Source organism: Gobio gobio, assembly GCF_949357685.1.
Source record: "Gobio gobio genome assembly, chromosome: 14".
NCBI lineage: Eukaryota > Metazoa > Chordata > Actinopteri > Cypriniformes > Gobionidae > Gobio > Gobio gobio.
Genome location: NC_137107.1, coordinates 31,757,889 through 31,778,114, shown reverse-complemented (window position 1 = coordinate 31,778,114; position 20,226 = coordinate 31,757,889). Strand labels below are relative to the sequence as shown.

Here is a 20,226-nt window from a genome sequence, read left to right as displayed (position 1 = left end):
CTTGGTTCATTGATTTGATTGCTTTCAGGTGTGTCTTGTTTAGTCATTAATGATCACAAATCACTTTTTTTATAATGGTAAAACCTCTTTTCATGTAGTCGCAATGTTATGTTGTGTCATGTTCATCAAAATAAAACTGATAAAAAAACGTAGACCCCACTTCATTGATATTGTAGGCTTATATGTTGAACTTTATTCTTGTACAAACAGACGCTGTATTAAGCAGTGCATAAAGTATTGAATGAAAATATCTCTGAAACATCTGTGTATTTGACAAATATTGCATTTATTTCACTTAATCTGTGATAAAGTATGCAAACACAGCGCGAGCATATCTATGGGAAGCAGAAAGTGTCCAACTTCACGTCTCCGTTTGCAGCTCCTCCCCGCCTGCAGGCGGCTAGTCTTGCCGATCGATTGCATCCAGCCACAGTCGATGTCGAATACACCTAATGTTTCCATTACCTCATTGTCTAGCTTTGTTTGTGTCAACCTGCTGTCAGTGAGTCTCTTGTTTGTCAAGTGTTTGTTTATTTTTGTATATGTTCTACTATGGGATAATAAACTGCACTTGGGTTCAATCAACTTGGCTACAGTGGATAATACACACACACAGCACCAGCTGTGACTGCCCAGGTACCGTATAGCCTGAAATAATCCGTATAATCTTCTAGTTAACCTTATTTGTTTGAGGCCACTCAGTTTCCTCTAATTTTAAATTAAATACTTTTGGCTCTGACCCAATTGCCCGTTTTAAAGCAAACTGTATGCTCAATTAACCAAATTAGAGCTAATTAAAGTGCTAGTCATAATGTTGCTTCAGAAGACACATCAACATTTCCTGTCTTTCCTGTGTGATACATCTTATATTATTCTTGAAAGCAGCATTAATTTTTATTATATGCAAATGCTAACAATAAAAAGAAGTTGATCAGTACTAAACTCACCATAGCCAATGGCACGATGCCGCCAAGGTCATGTGGTGCCAGACGGATGAGGGTTTGGATCTCGTCTGAAAGGGTCCGGGAGATGGGGTACTCAATCTGCCATGTCACTGAACGACTTCCCAGAGGATCCAACAACCCGTTGACCTCCAGATCCACCTGTAGAACTTTCTGGAAACCGGCTTCCACCCTAAAAGTAACGTTAAAGTGTCAAATCAAAATGTTTGAATGCAAAAGAATATGCATGTAAAACTCATGGCCGTCTTGTTTATTTGATGTTATGCGGCTACTGGCCCATGCATGCTGCCAACGGATGATGGGGCAGACAAGCGGCCATTTATCAACCTTTTTGTTTTTGTACACCTGGTGTGTGTAGGATGTAGGATGCGACGTATGTGGGTGTGAGTGTGTGGCGGTTTACTCTCATTATTTTAGTTCAATAAAAATGCATCCCAGCAGCAACTGGAAAAAAAAGACAGCAAAAAAGCAATTTACTTTTGGTCCAGTGCCACAGCATTTTCCAAAAAGATTTCCAAAGCAGAGCATAACATTGTCTCCACTGATTGCGATGCAAACAAAGCTGGAAAACAATGAATAAAACCAAAGCTATTTGATTTGCCCAGGCCTGGGTTTGATCAGCCTGGCTGCTCCGACCTCACAGTACTTAGTTAAAACAAAAAGGCATATGAAAAATTCCTAATATCAAAATACAAATGTGGAATATGGAACTGCAATTGAATTTGCACCTGGTAGCATGACAGGAACACAAAAAAAAAACCTATATTCTTTTTCTCAGATTTTCTTTCTTTCTCAGAATCAGAACAGTACGATACAAGGTCCCTTTTCAAATAACTCACCCATTCACAAAAAAAGGTCACTGCGCTATTCTGAATGCTGTCATTTAAACACAAGGGAAAGCAAATTATAATGTATTCTCTTTATGGCCACTGTGAGTGGCCTCAAACAAATTAAACACAAATTTCTGAAATAATTTTGGTTTCTCTCTAACACAGACTTTGGTCAGGGTTGCAGCGTTCCCCGCTGAATTTGGCTACTTTTAAACTGTTCCCATGAGAGAATTTTTGTCCTGCAGTTTGAAGTTTGACATATCACACAAATTAGATTTGAATGCCAGAATTTCTGACCAACCAACAGCCAATCTATTGCTAATCAAAACAGGTAAGATGGATGCTACTTTTTATGGAAGCAGACGGGTCAACTGTGGTTATGATTACAATGTAGTACATTTATAGAATGTGAATCAAATGTGACAGTTAAAAGATTTATAATGTTGAGCTATTTCAAATAAATGCTGTTCTGTTCATCAAAGAATATTCCACAATATTTCCACAAAAACAGTAAGCAGCACAGCCATTTTGAACATTGGTTTTGAATAAAACATTTTTTTTATTGAGCACCAAATCATCATATTAGAATGATTTCTGACAGATCATGTAACACTGAATACAGGAGTAATGAGTGAGAATATCTCCTTTAGAGGTAGAGAGATATGGTTATCTTTTTTCATTAACAAAAATATATCATAAATACAGTCTCCCTCAACTGAATCTTCTGGGAAACCAAACAAAACATCTTCCTCCTCTCATATCACAAGCAGTTCTAATATGTTTAATTCCAAAAAGCCGTGGATTCTCTGATTTCGATGTCATGGAAACAGAGACGGCCCAATATCTTTAATAAGCAAATCTGGACGATCATATCAGTTTTCACACGTTCTAATCTGTGACTTTACATAATAGAGGGACCGCACACTGCCAGTTTCTACCACATCGCACAGGGTGTAAGTTAATTTGATTTCTAGATTCTTATAGAGACATTATCTGTAAGGAGCAGAAAAGTGAACTAGAAAAGGCTTTTGTACAAGACTTGAAGTCTTGTTATAAATCCTTAAAGGAATCATTTTGCTCCAAACCTGTATTACTTTATTCTTCCGTAGACCACAAAAGGAGTTGTTAGGAAGGAAGTTCATGTTGTTTTACATACAATGACAGTGTAAATGACAAAAATGTCTCATAAAAGTATTATAGCATTGGTCACATGTATGCACTATATTCAAAATCTTCTGAAGTCAGGCATTAGCTTTGTGTGAGAAACAGATCAAAATGAAGTCCCTGTTCACAGAAAATATTCATATTGCTGTGGATATCTTAACTCTGTATATGCTCACATATATTCTAAAACAATGTAGTTGGAGTGTAGTGCACAGGTCATATTTTGAAATATGAAATTTGGTCACCATTCACTTTCATTGCATGGAAAACAGCAGTGTAAACATCCTGCTTTTGCTTTTATGTTCCACGAAGAAAGAACGTCACATGGGCAACATGCGGATGAATAAATTATACCAATGTAAATTTTTGGGTGGACTATTCTTTTTACAACTACAGATACATAATGACTGACCCTAAGAAAATGCTGTCTGCAACTACTGCAAAAAACAAAAGGTCTTGCAATGCCAATAAATGATGCTTACCAGCAGGCACTTGGTTAAGCACTTGTCATGATCACACAAAAAGGCAATTTAAAGTAAGTGGCATTTTTTTGTGCTAATGTGGTGTTGCTGAATGAAGAGGGGCAGCTAAAAGGCTCTGGTGTTAGAGAGGCATTTTGTGAGAAACACAGCTGACAGCTTTGTTGCACTTAAAAATAAACCTTGCAAACACTGGTTTCCATGACCTCAATGAATGCTCTGAAGAGCCCTGTTAGTTCAAACAGTGTAATGGGTCATTGTCAGTTTTCCCAATTGACGCTAAGAGAATCAAACCAGCACAGAATTAACACTGCCATTACGGCTCAAATGTAAGGTCAAGATGTGTCCAGTAGAGGGCGAAATGCAGTATCTCTTCACCTTTCCACAACATCAAAAGCTAATGCTAATTGATTCAAATCTTTTTGCTAGTAGATGGAATCTGGGAATTTCTCTGTATGTTTGCAGCTGATTTTGTGAGATAATTTGCTAAATGGGTTTAAAATGGTGTGTTAAACCAAGCATATTGGTAGCAGATGTAGCCAAGATGTTCAAGAAACAAAGATAAGGGACAGGGAATTTTATGAATGACTGGTGTTCCTGTGGAAACTGCAGAACTTACGGTGGAATTCTGAGTGTATGATAGAGACCTGTGCAGCAGGATTCTGTCCTGCTCCCGTCCGCTCTTGCAAAAATATACGTTACCTTCTCCCGCCTGCAAAATTCATGTTTTTTCCCGTTCCTGCCCGCAAAAGCCTGCATAAAAGTATAAATAGATTTTTTTTTCTGAACGTCCATTAAATAGTTTCAAGTAATTTAACATAAAAGCAAGAGCGTGCATGGTTTAGGCGCAAAATGTGCTCCCTTAAAGGAACACTCCACTTTTTTTGAAAATAGGCTCATTTTTACAAGTCCCCTAGAGTTAAATAGTTGAGTTTTACCGTTTTTGAATCCATTCAGCCGATCTTTGTATCTGGCGGTAGCACTTTTAGCACAGCTTAGCATACATCATTGATTCTAAACAGTCCATTAGCATCTCATTCAAAAAATGACCAAAGACACTTTCAATATTTTTCCTATTTAAAACTCTTCTACAGTTACATCGTGTGCTAAGACAAACTGAAAATGAAAAGTTGCGATTTTCTACACCTATATGGCTAGGAACTACTTTCTCATTCCTGCGTAATAGTCGCGGATCTTCGCGGCCGTACCATGGCTGCAGCGGCGCAATGATTCGTTGGTATTCTGTGAAACATTGTGGTAGTATACACCTTCGATTTACTATCACAGCTCTTTACAACACACAGAACCATGGCTAATCACACAGGTAAATCCACAACACAACTTGTCGGCTGCAAGCCTGAAACTTTCTCTGCAACTACACGAACTTAGTGCCGGTCACATTGAAAGTTACCTAGCTGGGGGCTACTTTCAGGCGCTGCGTAATATCATTGCGCTGCAGCAGCCATGGTACTGCCGCGAAGATCCGCGACAATTACGCAGGAATGAGAAAGTAGTGCCTAGCCATATAGGTGTAGAAAATCGCAACTTTTAATTTTCAGTTGGTCTTAGCACACTATGTAACTGTAAAAGAGTCAAGTTTTAAATGAGAAAAATATTGAAAGTGTCTTTGGTCATTTTTTGAATGAGATGCTAATGGACTGATCAGAATCAATGATGTATGCTAAGCTATGCTAAAAGTGCTACCGCCAGATACAAAGATCGGCTGAATGGATTCAAAAACGGTAAAACTCAACTATTTAACTATAGGGGACTTGTAAAATGAGCCTATTTTCAAAAAAAGTGGAGTGTTCCTTTAATAATTACTAAAAACTGATATCTCAGTTCAGCGCGATCTCACAAAGCTCCGTTATCAATGAAGCTGACTGCACAATGAATCTTTCTTAATGTCTACACATTTTCTTTGTTATAATCTCAGGATTTGCCAGCATGCAGAATTCAGCACTGAACAAAAACTCACTTTGAGCGGTGAGTGGATTCTATCTTAAATGCATCTGATTGGCCATTGTGTTCAAGAAATCAACACATATGTCTGTGATTGGCTACACTGCACAACGCTGCAAAAACATGTTATAAATAGAAACTCTGCCCATGCTTGTTTTTATTTTGTTTTAGTTGTTCTTGACGCTTTTGTACAATAGATGATTAACAATTTATTTGTTTTTAGATGTTTTATTTTTAGATATTTCTATTTTGCAGGAGTCCCGCGAATCGTTTTATTCTCCCGCAACCTGCACCGACACGAGTACCTTACCGCCCACGGCCGCACTCGGCCATCAAATCTAGTTCCCGCGCCGCAATCTATTGCATTGGTTCCCGTGAGTCCCGCGGGAGTGCAGGTCTCTAGAGTATGACTTAGTTTAGAGTGCATTCTACCCCTTTATAGACTTTAGTTTCTGCTCTCGAGAGCCCACCTGGACAATTTTATGCTATGTAGTAGAGGTTATAAGGGCAGCAAAGGAAAATCATCTCAGACACAGAGAGTGAAAAAAAATGAAGCCTGAATACATATTTTCAAACCAGAAAAAGAGTACTTTGTGAAAACAGGAATGTAAAGTGGAACGTCTCAGCGAGAGTTTCTCTGTGAAGTCTCGACAGGTGCTCAAGTGCTCATTGCGAGGATGAATGGATTGTTATGTCAAAACATATCAAAATGCAGAGAAAGCCAAAGGAGCGCTATTCATCGAGATAGACTCGCACGTAACCGTCAAGAGGGACTGAAATTTTGCCGGAATGTATAGGTCTGATGACAAAGGGCTCGGCTACAGGAGGTGGAGAATTAATATTTAATTCTTTTGGGTGAAATCCCAATCTTTCAAAAAGGCTCTTTGACTGAATTTTCCGTAACAGTTACTCTTCAAAGAGACCGCGCACCTCCCTCATTTTACACAACCATGTAAAAATGGCGTGAGAGAGAAAAAGAGAAGGGAAAAAGGGTAGAAAATGGAAATGGCTTTCATTGTGGAGACTCTAGGGTGGATATATTCATGCACAGTGGTGATCTGCTTAGCACTGACAACAATGATACATCAAACGAATGGAATCAATTTGACTACAAAGACGCTGTGGTTGGCACCTCACGGCTCGGGGAAATAAAAGTCAAAGCCGGGGAAGTAATGGCAGTTGGCGCGTCAGCTTTGAGTAAAGCTGTGGTGGAATTTCATTTCATAGGTTGCAGAAGAGGCTGAGTGAAAGAGCCGCACCGAAGGTGAGCCCTAGCCCTCCTGCTGGAGGATTTGCCAGTCGCCTCTTCCACTTTTTTCCTTCTCAAAGGCAACGCTGGGCACTCAGTACCCCCAACAGGCTAAGCATGAAACTCAATCACAGTGCTGGCATGGGGGCCATGACCTGCATCATGCTCACTAAAGAAGTTTATGGTCTAAAGACGGAGTTCACATGGTCAGAACATAAGAGAAGAGAATGAGTGAGAGAGAGAGAGGATCAGCCTACAAAAAAATAGTTAATATGGAGCCTATATTTGTGTGTGTGAAGGGAAACAGTGGTGCATTTATAAAGCATTAGGCTGCTACAAAAAAAATTATTGTGATGAATCAGTTGCTAAGGTTTACAAGGTTTGTGTCAACTCTTGTAAAGATATTCAATAATTCTGTATATAAATGCAGGTAATTGAGATATCCCAAAATCTCTGACAAAATGATTGCTTTTGATGAATGCTGATCTATCCACTCCAAACACATCACATAAAAGCATAAAGTGTAAAGAAGTAGTTACAAGCAAACAGAAGAGAGTAACATCAGTTGATGTGAGCTGTCGTTATAAATAAATAATCACTGATTTTGGTCATAAACAAATCATTGTTTTTTAACAACTCTTACAAGAACAAATAAGTGAAAAAAAAAACAACTAAGTGAACAGCGCTGTGTTTCCCAAAAGCATTGTAAGCCTAGGTAGATTGTAGAAACCACTGACACCAATGGTCCTAACTAGGCTTGCAATGCTTCTGGAAAATGCAGCTCAGATCTTTTAAGTGAATTAATTGTTTAATTAAACAAATAACTTAAGATAAGAAAGATATTTTAATTAAACAGGTCTTTTAAGTGAACAAATCCTCTAATTGAACAGGGCTGTTTCCCCCAAAAGCACCCAAAGTACACTATTTTGTAGAAACCATCTAATGATCTTAACAATCAACTTTACAATCAATGCTTCTGGAAACGCAGCCCAGATCTTTCAAACGAATTAATCTATAGTGGACAAATATTTTAAGCAAATTAGTCTTTTAATTGAACAAAACTTTTTTTAATCACTTATAAAAATCATAACTGATTTGATTGATTTTACCTCCATTTGAAGACTGATTAGAAAATGAAGAAATAGTATTTGAGTGAAAACGTCTCGGGTTACATATGTAACCCTGCAGCATTTATTTTCCTACGAAAGAGATTATCTTGTGTTACATATGTAACCCTGGTTTCCTGAGAAAGGAACGAGATGCTGCATCAGTTTTTCCCTTTGAAAGGGAACCATAATTCATTTAGGTTGGCCTAAGTTGATATTTCACCCTAGAAATTGCTAGTATTATTGCATACGGCTGAATCATATATGACCCATAAATGACCCATAGCTCAATGTTGTTGTAGGTGATGTGTGTGTGGAAGCACATGGGTTTGTCAATAATAGACGACAAGTACCATAGCATTGTCTTTAGGACCTTAAGAGGGCATCTTACTTACAGTATATACTTCTGCTGTAACCCAGAAAAGCAATTCTCAACAAACATCACAAGAGCAACAGAAAACTCTGCCTAGCAGACAAGTGCAGAGTGCAGACAGTTCACCTCTCCCTTTTAGTTTTAAACTATTCTTTAGGAAAGTTATCAGGAGGATTCACATACAAAATAAATATACTTACACCACAAAAAGGCTAAAAAAGTAGAAGTGATGGGAATGTAAGTGTGAACGTTTCTCTTGGAATAAAAAAGTAATTAAACATGAATATTTGTAGGTAATTTATATGTGCAGTGTCTGCAAGATTTAGAAAAAAATATCCATTCTGCAACCACTGAGGAGGCTGATGAATAATCTAATTGTGGTATAGAACTGAAAAGTTGCACAGTAGGATACAAAGTGTTTAAGAGATAAATTTGGGGTTGCTTGTACAGTAGGTTCCAAAGGCGCTAACTAGTGATGATCCAATATTAACGGTGTCATGAACTGGCTTTTAAAAAATATTTATACTGTTGTCTGAGGTCAACTTATGACGTCCGTGGGGTTTTTACACTCAGAAACATCATAATGAATAAGTAATAGGCTATTTTCTGCCTTGGTTTTGAGGCTCTCTGAAAAACGGTTGGTTTTGATGGGCGTGCCGCACTGAAGACTTGGCCGTAAACATCCACAGCTAGGATTGGATAAGATGTGCATATTTAATGAGTTTCCGCTCCCCTGTCAGAACACGTGAGGAATTGTTTTGAAAGCGTCTGGAGAAACGTTCACAGGACTCACAAAATATCTTTATCAAACAAACACAATGATTTATCTCTCATCCACATGATTGATTGGAATATTATTTCTGTATCATTTCGCCCGATCATCAGTGAATATACACACGCACGCGCGCAAGAAAGGAATGTTATTTCACTATAGCCCGCCAGTGATAGCCCGTCTGAAAAACACATAGCCCCAGGCTTTGGGCTTTGCAAGCTGCCGTTACAAGTCCAAGTCTGATCACGAATGAACCAATATCACCTTCTCCAGCCTGCTTCTACAGTATTGTGTTTTAATCTCAATATGTCTGCAAATCCAATCCTGACCTCTATCTTGTTTACAATAGATTCTTTTACATACCAAAGGCTCAAAGGAAAGTTGATTTCTCAATTCAAAAAAACCCTTTAAAATTATGATAAGTTGATCATTTGTTTCAAATTATGTCCAGTAAACGATAAATAAAAATAAAACATTTTAAATAGTATCTACCATGTACAGCTATCTGTCATAATGTGACATAATCTTTTACACTGATTTAGAAAAAATATAGCACTAAAACTAAAAGTGAATTTAGGTATCACATTATAACTTACAGCATGAGAAATGGATATAAAATTTTGAGATTTGTTAAAGATTGCATTTGAAAGTGTTTTTAAAATTAATAGTGTTTTAAAGATTAACTTTAAAGGGTTAGTTCACTCAAAAAAGATAATTTACTCATAATTTACTCACCCTCAAACCATCCTAGGTGTATATTTCTTTCTTCTTTCAGACTAACACAATCAGAGTTATATTAAAACATATCCTGACTCTTCCAAGCTTTATAATGGGAGTGAATGGTACCCTAAATTTTGAAGGCCAAAAAAGCAAATACGTCCATACGACTCCAGGGGGTTATTAAAGGCCTTCTGAAGCGAAGCTATGCGTTTGTGTAAGAAAAAATATCCATATTTATAACTATAAACTATAATCACTGGCTTCCGGTAACGGCCGTACATGAGTCTATAGTTTAGGCGGAAGAGTGACCTCTGACCCGATATAATTTGTAAAAAGTAGGTTCACTCTTCTTAATAAACTTTGAAATTATTCCCCAACTTATGAATATTTGTTTTCTGTTCACACTGCAGATGTGTCTATATTGGTTGACATAGTAATGACACTTAACATTCATTCTGTCATTTCGAGAAGTTAGTAGCAATAAAAGTTTTGCAGGTACACGGTATCCAAATATTCTAGTTGACCATTTCTGTTTCCACCACTCGCTGGTATAATTTTTTTTTTTAAATAAATAAAAATTACAAAAAAAAACCTTGCTTCTTATTAATGTTTTTATTACTTAATTATTTTTTTTAAATGAAAAAAAAAAAAAAAAACATTTTAACACCTTTTCCTTAAACAAATGTGAATTTAGTAAACCTTGCCCTATAATTCTGTGAACAAAACAAAAGTCTTTAATGACATTCCCAGTATGTTTAAACTTAGAGTTAAATTCAATTTACGGGATACACTACAGCTAAGATGGCAATTGATGCATTTAATAAGGATAATTATATGACTATTTAAAATACTACATATGTGATAGATGTTGGTATATTACTGACCTTTACATTTTATTTTCTCATGTGAATGAAACACTTTCATGTTTCATGTTTTCAAAATTTCTGATCGCCCTTGTTCTTATATATCTTATATATATTTATCTTATCTTATCTTAAATATTTATATTATTTTATTATTTCTTATGCTAATATTCAGTTGCTTAAATATATATGGTGAATCTTTGCTAAAATGCAGTGTCGTTATGTTAATGTGTTTAGATGGGTGTAAACACGTTAACTTAACGCGCCCTCTCCAACTAATGGAGCCCTAGGCAACTGCATAGTATGCCTATGCCTCTAAAAGGCCTTGCTTGAAATTATGGACGAGCAGCGTCTAATGCAAAATACCACTGACAAGTGGCAGAAAAAAACAGCCCATCCTTGACTGTCTGCGACCCACAATCTCATGAACCTTGAGGGAGTGATGTAATATTCATTGCACTCTGCAAGTTGACTTGCTAGGTGTTGCTTCCGCAGGAACGCAAGAGGTTTAAGAAGAATGTGAAGCTGTTGGACCGGATGGAAGCTGAGGAAAATGGCTGCCCTTGGGTGAGACATCCAGCTGGGAACATCATTTAAATCCATTAGCCAGATATCATCAGACTTACCCACTCACTTAGTAGCTACGTTATCACCACAGCAGACATGAAGTGGAATGGGAAGCACAGAGTGAAATGGATGCCCAAGACGGCGGTACTTCACACTGAATTACCTGAACCAAGCCTGGGTAGATGGACGGCTCACAAAGCCTCCTCACCAAGCAGTGTCACGTGTCCCAGGCTCAACTTTGAAGTACAAATGATCGTATATATATTTGCTAGATGCAGCTGGGTTTAGGAGAGTTCTGCTCAAAAAAAAGAAAAAGAAAAAAAAAGAAACAAACAAAAAACCTTGCAGTAAAGAGTCAATAAAGTGCTGAGACATACTGATTGATAACCAAGATTAACAAATGGTGGCTAAACTACCTAAAGAAATTATGAAACTTTTGAAGAACGGCGTCTGCTGCTGTTTCTATGCAGGTACATTTCTTTCTCAACGGCCTCCTAGATTAATACAAAAACTGAAGCCATTCAGCACACATCTGCTGCCTCATGGGCATAGTAGCATATACGACCCTGGAAAACACAATAACCAAAAACATGGCCATATGAGGAATCATTTTCATTACGCTACAGTGATGGATCAGATCAGTCATTATTGCCACTAATTCATGCTCTGCATAAGCCAATATAATTAAGTGTGTGAAAATGCAATCACATGGGATCTGTGTAAGTGCTAAGCACACATGCACAAGGCATGCTAATGTCTGCATACTCGCGAGAGTCACACTAACACTCTGGGTTCCTACGCAGCACTTTGTTTGATTTAACTTGATTAACTTCCTTGCCATATGTTTCCTATTATTTTTTCGCCATTAAGCCCCATCCCTCTCCTTCCAGTCATGAAACATGATATCATTCGGTTCTTTCAGAATGTGGGATGAATCCAAATGTTCCGAGTTCTATTTTCTGACTGATGAACTTCCCATCTCTCATATGCTGCGCGGACAAGACGTCAATCCGTAATTGGAAGCTCTCAAGCGTAACATACTCAGACTAATTAAAAAAACCAGAGCTAAACACGGCATACTACGCTACGCAGAACCGAAAGAAAACTAGCTGTGTCAATGTTCCCAATTATATCTCTAAAATAATTTACATGAAAGGCTGTTCTTGAAGGCTGTGCAAAAACATTCATTCAGTGACTACAGTAGTTCAATCCAAGGGGTCAGGGTTTGGCTAATTAGCATGGACCCGGATGGTAAATGCTGTAACAACACTATGTGAAATCTTTCTCCAATGACAGCCATTTAAAATTAACCACATATTTTAACCATATTCAGCAAGGTTAGATAAAATTGATAAAACGTGACAGTAAAGACTAAATAACAACACATTTTTATCTCAAATAAATGCTCTTCTTTTGAACATTCATTTAAGAACCCTGAAAAAAAGTATCACAGTTTCCACAAAAATAGGAAGCAACACAACTGCTTTCAACTTTGATGATAATAACAAATGTTACTTGAGCACCGACTCAGCATATTATATTTGACACTGAAGAAAATTCAGCCTTGCCATTACAAGAATAATTTATTTTTTTTACATTTTAAAATATATTAAAATATAAAACAGTTAATTTAAATGGTAACAATTGAATTACTGTTTTGATCAAATAAATGCAGCGGACCTATTTTAAAGGGTACATAACACACAGTTTCTGCCAATCACATGTTAATCATGAGTACCTATAGAGTAGTATTGCATCCTTCATATCTCTGAAGAGTCTTTAGTTGTATTAGATTAAACGCTGTACCGATTCTTTCCAAAAACAGCCAAGCTCGTGGAGTGCAGTGGGTGGGGCTAGAGTGTCACGAGCACACACACACACACACACACACACACACACACACACACACACACACACACACACACACACACACACACACACACACACACACACACACACACACACACACACACACACACACACACACACACACACACACACACACACACACACACACACACACACACACACATCAAGGCATTATCCCTGGATAACTTCAGATTCACTATACGTTTGTGTTGTTTACATTATATGCACTTACGCACCGTTTGCTAACAAAACACAGACATTTGATGCAGTTTCACTCACCGCCTGCGGTTTCAACTCATGACCGTCAACAAACAAACACACTTGCAGAACTCCGTTGCTGCTCCGGAAAAACAAACTGCATCCACTGTTTCCTTAACGCAGGGTAATTTGGGAAGCTGAACAAGGTTATATTTCCCTCACAACCAGAAACACACTTCTTTTTGACAGCGTTGCCGATGGCTTCCGAGTGAAGCTCGTTGATGGGCACGCTCTTGCTCTCGCTCTGGTTGATGTGCGCACACACAAACCAGGAGAAGTGCATATACAAGGAAATCTGCCCTTTATGATGTCATACATGGCCATACTCAAAAAATGTTTTTTACGAAACTTATTTGAATCCTGAAGGAGTGTATTTGGCACAGAAATACTCTACGTCCAACTCATTTTTTGAAATGTTGGCCATGTTTAGCATGAGAATCTCTGTAACAGTGTAAATAAGTCAGAATGCATGAAATTAAACCCCACCTTTAAAAACAAAACAAGACCCCAAACTTTTGAACACTACTGTATAATATAAAATCTATTTTATTTTAATATGGTGTTTACTTAATAGATTGTTGCTCACACAGGACAAGGTCAAGTTAAAAGTCATTAAACTTATAAAAATTAGACTTTTGCATTTTGTTGCTGTAACGGTTCAGTTTAATTGTAAAAAGGTGATTGTGGTTATATGCTGACCTTCAAGCGCCCTCTTGTGGCAAAGGTTGTGTATGGTAACTTCCGCAGCCTATGACTCGTGTTGAGTTGTGTTCACTTCATTATGTATGCGTCATGGCTGAAGAGCGGCTCGTGCGGTGAAGTCGTGGCCTCATAAGGCTGTAAGTCACTATTATTTGTCACATAAACATGACGTTTAGTAGGTTTAAGATGTTTTAAGATGTTTGACAGTAAATATATCAATCTAGAGATTATTAATGTTGCTAAAAACTAAATGTAAAGTGCAAAGTATGAGCATTAGGTAGCGCCATATGCTAGCGGTCTTTTGTTATGATTATTAGGCTAATTTGGAGTATGTGATGTCAAGCAATTACTTAATTTGTATAATTTACAAATATAATTACCACATGCATATCACAATGTGACGTTTAGTGCATAATGTGTGGATTTTATGTTTCTTTGAATGCCTATTTTGGCAGTAAATAAATACTGCTCAGTGAATATGTACTTTGCACTTTGAATATAAGTTGAGTACTATCTAATTGCTGTATTTTCTGTTTGTTTACAGTTTTTACAATGTTAAAATTAAACGAGATTTGATTCAAACTATTGGAAGATTAAAAGCCATGAACCAACATCTCGCCTGTTCACTGTCTGTCTAGCTGGATAGAGAAGTTACATCTAGTGAGGACAGAACAGTAAAAAAGCCTTCTTATCAGCATACAACGCCTTTCAGAAGCTGTTAACTTCAGTCATCAAGTCATCATGTGGCAGCCATTGGACCCGCAACCCCAACGACTTCCAGAGAGTCACATGCTGAAAGCACAAGAGGAGGTACTGGAAACGAGATCTCGGTGCTCTGCTTCTTCAACGCGGTCTACAAGGTCATCTGCAAGCGTAGCAGCTCTCAAAGCGCGAGCCAAAGCTGAAGCTGTACAAGCGCAGGTGGTCTATGCAGAAGAGGAAGCTGAAGTAATGAAACAACAAGCTGAAATGCAGGCTCAGCTACATATTCTAAAGATAAAGAAAGAAGCAGCCGCTGCAGCAGCAGAAGCAGAGATACTAGAAGCAGCCGCACAGTTTGAAGAACAGCCTTACAACAAAGAACATCTGTGCGACAACCCCGTGGACTCCAAGGAAAAAGTTCAAAATTTCATCGATAGTCAAGTATTCTTGCAAAGCAACCAAGTGCCATCACAGCCTCAAATCTCAATCACGAACCCCTTCTACCAACATGATAACACAAGCGCAGAACCATCACCATCCCCCTACGTTACTCCTGTAACCAAGCAAGAAACCCTGCAACATAGAAAACAACGGCCGTCTATATACATGTCAACACCACATCCTAACATATCACATCCAGTTCTCAATCACCAACACCAGTCATTCAGCTCAACACCCCCAAATCCTCAACAGACATCTACGGTAAATGACATGGCTAAATATCTAATGAGACGTGAACTGGTATCAGCCACTTTGCAAACTTTTGATGATGATCCACAAAATTATCGTAGCTGGAAATCCTCATTTCTGAGTGTCACGAAAGACTTGTCCCTGTCCCCTAAAGAAGAGTTAGATCTGCTTGTAAAATGGCTTGGACCAAAGTCAAACCAACAAGCTAAAAGAATCAGTGCGGCTCAAATCAATGATGTCGCTGAAGCCCTAAACATGATCTGGCAGCGCTTGGAAGAAACCTACGGAGCACCTGAGGTAATTGAACATGCACTCTTTCAAAAGGTTGATAACTTCCCTAAGATTACAGCTAGAGACTCAAGTAAACTAAGGGAGCTAGGAGACCTCTTACTTGAACTACAGCTAGCTAAAGCAGAGGGTTATTCACCTGGGCTAGCCTTTCTAGATACGGCTCGTGGTGTTAATCCCATAGTGGAAAAACTTCCTTACTCCCTACAAGAAAGATGGATCTCACATGCATCCAAATACAAGGTAGATTACAACGCCACATTTCCACCATTTTCTACCTTTTCTAACTTTGTACGGGAGCAAGCACGCATAAGAAATGATCCTAGCTTCTCCTTCCTGTCAGCAGCGCAGTCCAAATTTGACAGACCTGTTAAAAACAGTACTCGCCCTATGATTTCAGTGAAAAAGACAGAAATAGCCCAGAGTAATGAAACAACAGATGTGAGTGAAGATCCAGACAAACAATGTCCTTTGCATAAAAAGCCGCATCCCCTCAGGAAGTGTCGCAGTTTCCGCTGCAAGTCCTTAGAAGAGAGAAAAACATATCTGAAGGACAAAAACATATGCTTCAAGTGTTGTGCGTCAACCAAACATCAAGCCAAAACCTGTCAGATCAAAGTCATCTGTAAAGAATGTGGGAGTGAAAGACACAACTCAGTGCTACATCCAGGCCCACCCCCTCCTACCAGCATCACACCGACAACAGAGGTGAAACAGCATGGCGGGGAGCCTGAGCTCAGCACACCATCAGTCTCCGCTACGGCAATGTGCACAGAGGTATGTGGCGAACAGCGCGGCTCAAGATCTTGTGCTAAAATATGCCTAGCCAAAGTGTATCCAGCAGGTCAGAGGGACAAGGCAATAAACCTCTACGCTGTTATGGACGAACAAAGTAATCAGTCACTTGCCCGCTCTGACTTTTTCGACATCTTTAGTGTTAAAGGAGGCACAGAGGTGTATACCTTAAAAACATGTTCAGGTATCATGGAAGTCAGCGGGAGAAAGGCTAAAGACTTTATTGTCGAGTCTATAGATGGTCACATAAAGGTGCCGCTGCCTCCGATGTTAGAATGTGACATGATACCAGAGGATCGCTCTGAGATCCCCTCGCCTGAAGTCGCCCAATACCAACCACACTTAAAGGTGCTCTCGCACAAGATACATGCCATAGACCCAAATGCACAAATCCTGTTACTCCTGGGCAGAGACATCCTGAGTTTACATAAAGTGAGAGAGCAGTGCAATGGTCCCCATAATGCACCATTCGCCCAGCGCCTTGACCTCGGCTGGGTTATTGTGGGAGATGTCTGTTTGAATGGTGCACACAAACCAAGGTCTGTCGCAACGTACAAAACAAACACATTGCTCAATGGGCGTCCATCGTATCTCAGTCCATGTACCAATGTCCTGCAAGTAAAAGAGAAATCTGTAAGTCAACTAAAAGACACTCAAATCTGCACAGATACTTACCAGGTTATACAAACAGACAATCTCGGAGACACTATCTTCATCAGGAGAGAGGATGATGAAAAATTAGCATCTTCACAACAGGATATGCAATTTCTCACAATAATGCAGAACGAAATGTATCAGGATGAGACCAACAGCTGGGTTGCGCCCCTTCCCTTTGTTACACCCAGACAACGTCTACCAAATAATCGAGATCAGGCTTTAAAAAGACTCAACACACTAAAACGAAGTCTCGTCAAAAAACCTGAGATGAGAGGGCACTTTGTTCAGTTCATGCAAAAAGTCATAGATAACAAGCAAGCAGAAGTTGCACCCCCTTTACAGCTGAATGAAGAGTGTTGGTATCTCCCCATGTTTGGGGTGTACCACCCGCAGAAACCCAAGCAAATCCGTGTGGTTTTTGACTCAAGCGCTAAACATGAGGGCGTAGCACTCAACGACGTCCTGTTAAGCGGCCCAGATCTCAACAACGCTTTGCTAGGGGTTCTAATCAGATTCCGCAGAGAGCCCATCGCAATAACAGCAGATGTGGAACAAATGTTCTACTGTTTCACAGTGAGGGAAGACCATCGCAATTTCCTGCGATTTCTCTGGTTTAAAGACAATGATGTCACAAAAGAGATCATTGAGTATCGCATGAAAGTCCATGTTTTTGGAAATCGTCCGTCTCCCTCTGTTGCAATCTACGGGCTCCACAAGGCAGCTGAAGCCAGTTCGAAAGAATATGGTAAGGACGCAGAGCATTTTGTCACCAGAAACTTTTACGTAGACGACGGTCTAACCTCACTCCCGACTGAATTTGAAGCAATTACTCTCCTGCAAAAAACACAAAAAATGTTAGCTGAGTCAAATCTGCGTTTACACAAAATTGCTTCAAACAGCAGCAAGGTCATGGAGGCGTTCCCAGCAAATGACTTGGCAAAAGACATCAAAAGCCTTGACTTAGACACTGACCCATTACCTGTGCAAAGAAGCTTAGGCATCAGCTGGAGTCTTGAATCGGATACTTTCACATTTCAAGTCTCTAAAGAACAAAAACCATTCACCAAAAGAGGCGTGCTATCCACTGTTAATAGTTTGTACGACCCCTTAGGTTTTGTAGCGCCTATAACTGTACAGGGAAAAGCACTCATAAGAGAACTAACCTCTGAACCATGTGACTGGGATGATCCCCTATCGCCAGCCAAAGAAAGACTATGGTCTGCATGGAGAGACTCTCTTCTCGAGTTGGAGCACATACACATTCCCAGACCATACGTACCATTGTCTCTTTCCTCAACACAACACAGAGAGCTTTGTGTCTTCAGTGATGCCTCATCCACAGCAATAGCAGCTGTCGCCTACTTGCGAGTTGTCAATGAGCAGGGACAGCCCCTCACCGGATTTGTCATGGGCAAAGCCAAACTAGCACCAAAACCAGCTCACACAATTCCAAGGCTGGAGCTATGCGCCGCTGTCCTTGCTACAGAAATGGCAGAGCTTATATGCCAAGAAATCGACCTGGAGCTTCATGCTGTGAAGTACTACACGGATAGTAAGATTGTACTAGGTTACATCTACAACACGTCAAGAAGATTTTATGTCTATGTATCGAACAGAGTCTGTAGAATCAGAAAATCTTCAGTACCAACACAGTGGCATCATGTCTCATCAGAAAACAACTCAGCGGACATTGCTACTCGCCCAATAGCAGCACTTCTACTGCCACGAACATACTGGTTCACCGGACCCCCATTCTTGTCTAAGGAACGGCCTCAGTGTTCATCTACAGCAGATACAAATGAATTCGAGCTAATAGAACCAGAGCATGATTCAGAGATTCGACCAGACGTGAATGTCTATGCAACTAAAGCCAGCATCGAACCTCTCAGTTCACACCGGTTCGAACGATTCTCAACATGGAAACATCTCATACGAGGTATGGCAAAACTCATTTCTCTAGCTAGAAACAAGTCCAAAGCTTCAGATCAAAACACTACAAATCCTCAAACTCAAGCTAAACTTACAGTAATCTCAAGCGTCCAACAACATGTATTCAAAGAGGACATTAAGAAACTGCAGAAAGGGGAACGAATCCCAAAAACAAGCTCCTTGTGGACTCTAAACCCTTTCATAGACTCAGATGGACTGTTAAGGGTTGGGGGTCGGACGTCTCTAGCCAACCTCCCATATGACGAAAAGCACCCTCTGATTCTCCCTAAAAAACATCATGTGTCAACTCTGCTTGTGAGACATTACCACCAAGGTGTCGCTCACCAAGGTCGTCACCTCACTGAAGGAGCGCTGAGATCTGCTGGTGTTTGGATAATTGGAGGCAGGAAGCTAGTCTCAAGTGTAATCTATCAGTGTGTCACTTGTCGTAGGCTTAGAGGAAAACCTGTTGAACAAAAAATGGCCAACCTACCAGAAGATCGACTCACCATGGAAGCCCCATTCACTAGGGTAGGCTTAGATGTTTTTGGGCCCTGGAGTATAGTCACTCGCAAGACTAGGGGTGGGGCTGCAGAAAGCAAACGCTGGGCAGTTTTATTTAGTTGCTTAGGGACTCGTGCAGTTCACATAGAAGTAATTGAATCCATGTCCACCTCATGCTTTATTAATGCACTGAGAAGGTTTTTTGCAGTTAGAGGCCCTTCCAAAGTTCTCAGATCAGACCGTGGCACCAACTTTATTGGAGCCTGTAAGGAGCTGAAAATCAGTACAGATAACCCTGAGATCCAAGACTACCTCAGCAACGAAGGCTGTACATGGACATTCAACACGCCTCACTCATCACATATGGGTGGATCATGGGAAAGAATGATTGGCATCGCCCGCCGCATTCTAGACGCCATGTTACTGCAGTCAGGTCCAACTCGCCTTACCCATGAGGTCCTCACAACACTAATGGCAGAAGTCATGGCAATCATTAATGCTCGTCCATTGGTTCCCATAAGTGCTGATTCAGACTCACCAACTATTTTGACACCGTCTATGCTTCTAACTCCAAAGGCAGGGGTTGTTCCCGCTCCTGAAGGGACATTTGACATAAAAGACATGTATAAAAAGCAATGGCAACATGTTCAAGGTCTTGCAGATACCTTTTGGAAGCGCTGGAGGCAAGAATATCTGTCAGTGCTTCAGCCAAGAAGAAAATGGACTCATGAGAAAGATAACATTCAAGTTGGGGACGTAGTCTTGCTGAAAGATGACCAAGTTAA

General features: G+C 39.7%; 1 protein-coding gene across 1 annotated transcript in view; it reads right to left on the bottom strand.

Annotated features, from left to right (window-relative positions):
• The window catches only part of LOC307137564 (transmembrane protein 132C), a 212,819-nt gene that overhangs the window by 51,468 nt on the left and 141,125 nt on the right, over positions 1 to 20,226 (bottom strand). Inside the window, exon 4 of the mRNA XM_079835305.1 lies at positions 948 to 1,134. Coding sequence (XP_079691431.1) covers positions 948 to 1,134 — 187 coding nt within the window. The remainder of the gene's footprint in view (positions 1 to 947; positions 1,135 to 20,226) is intronic.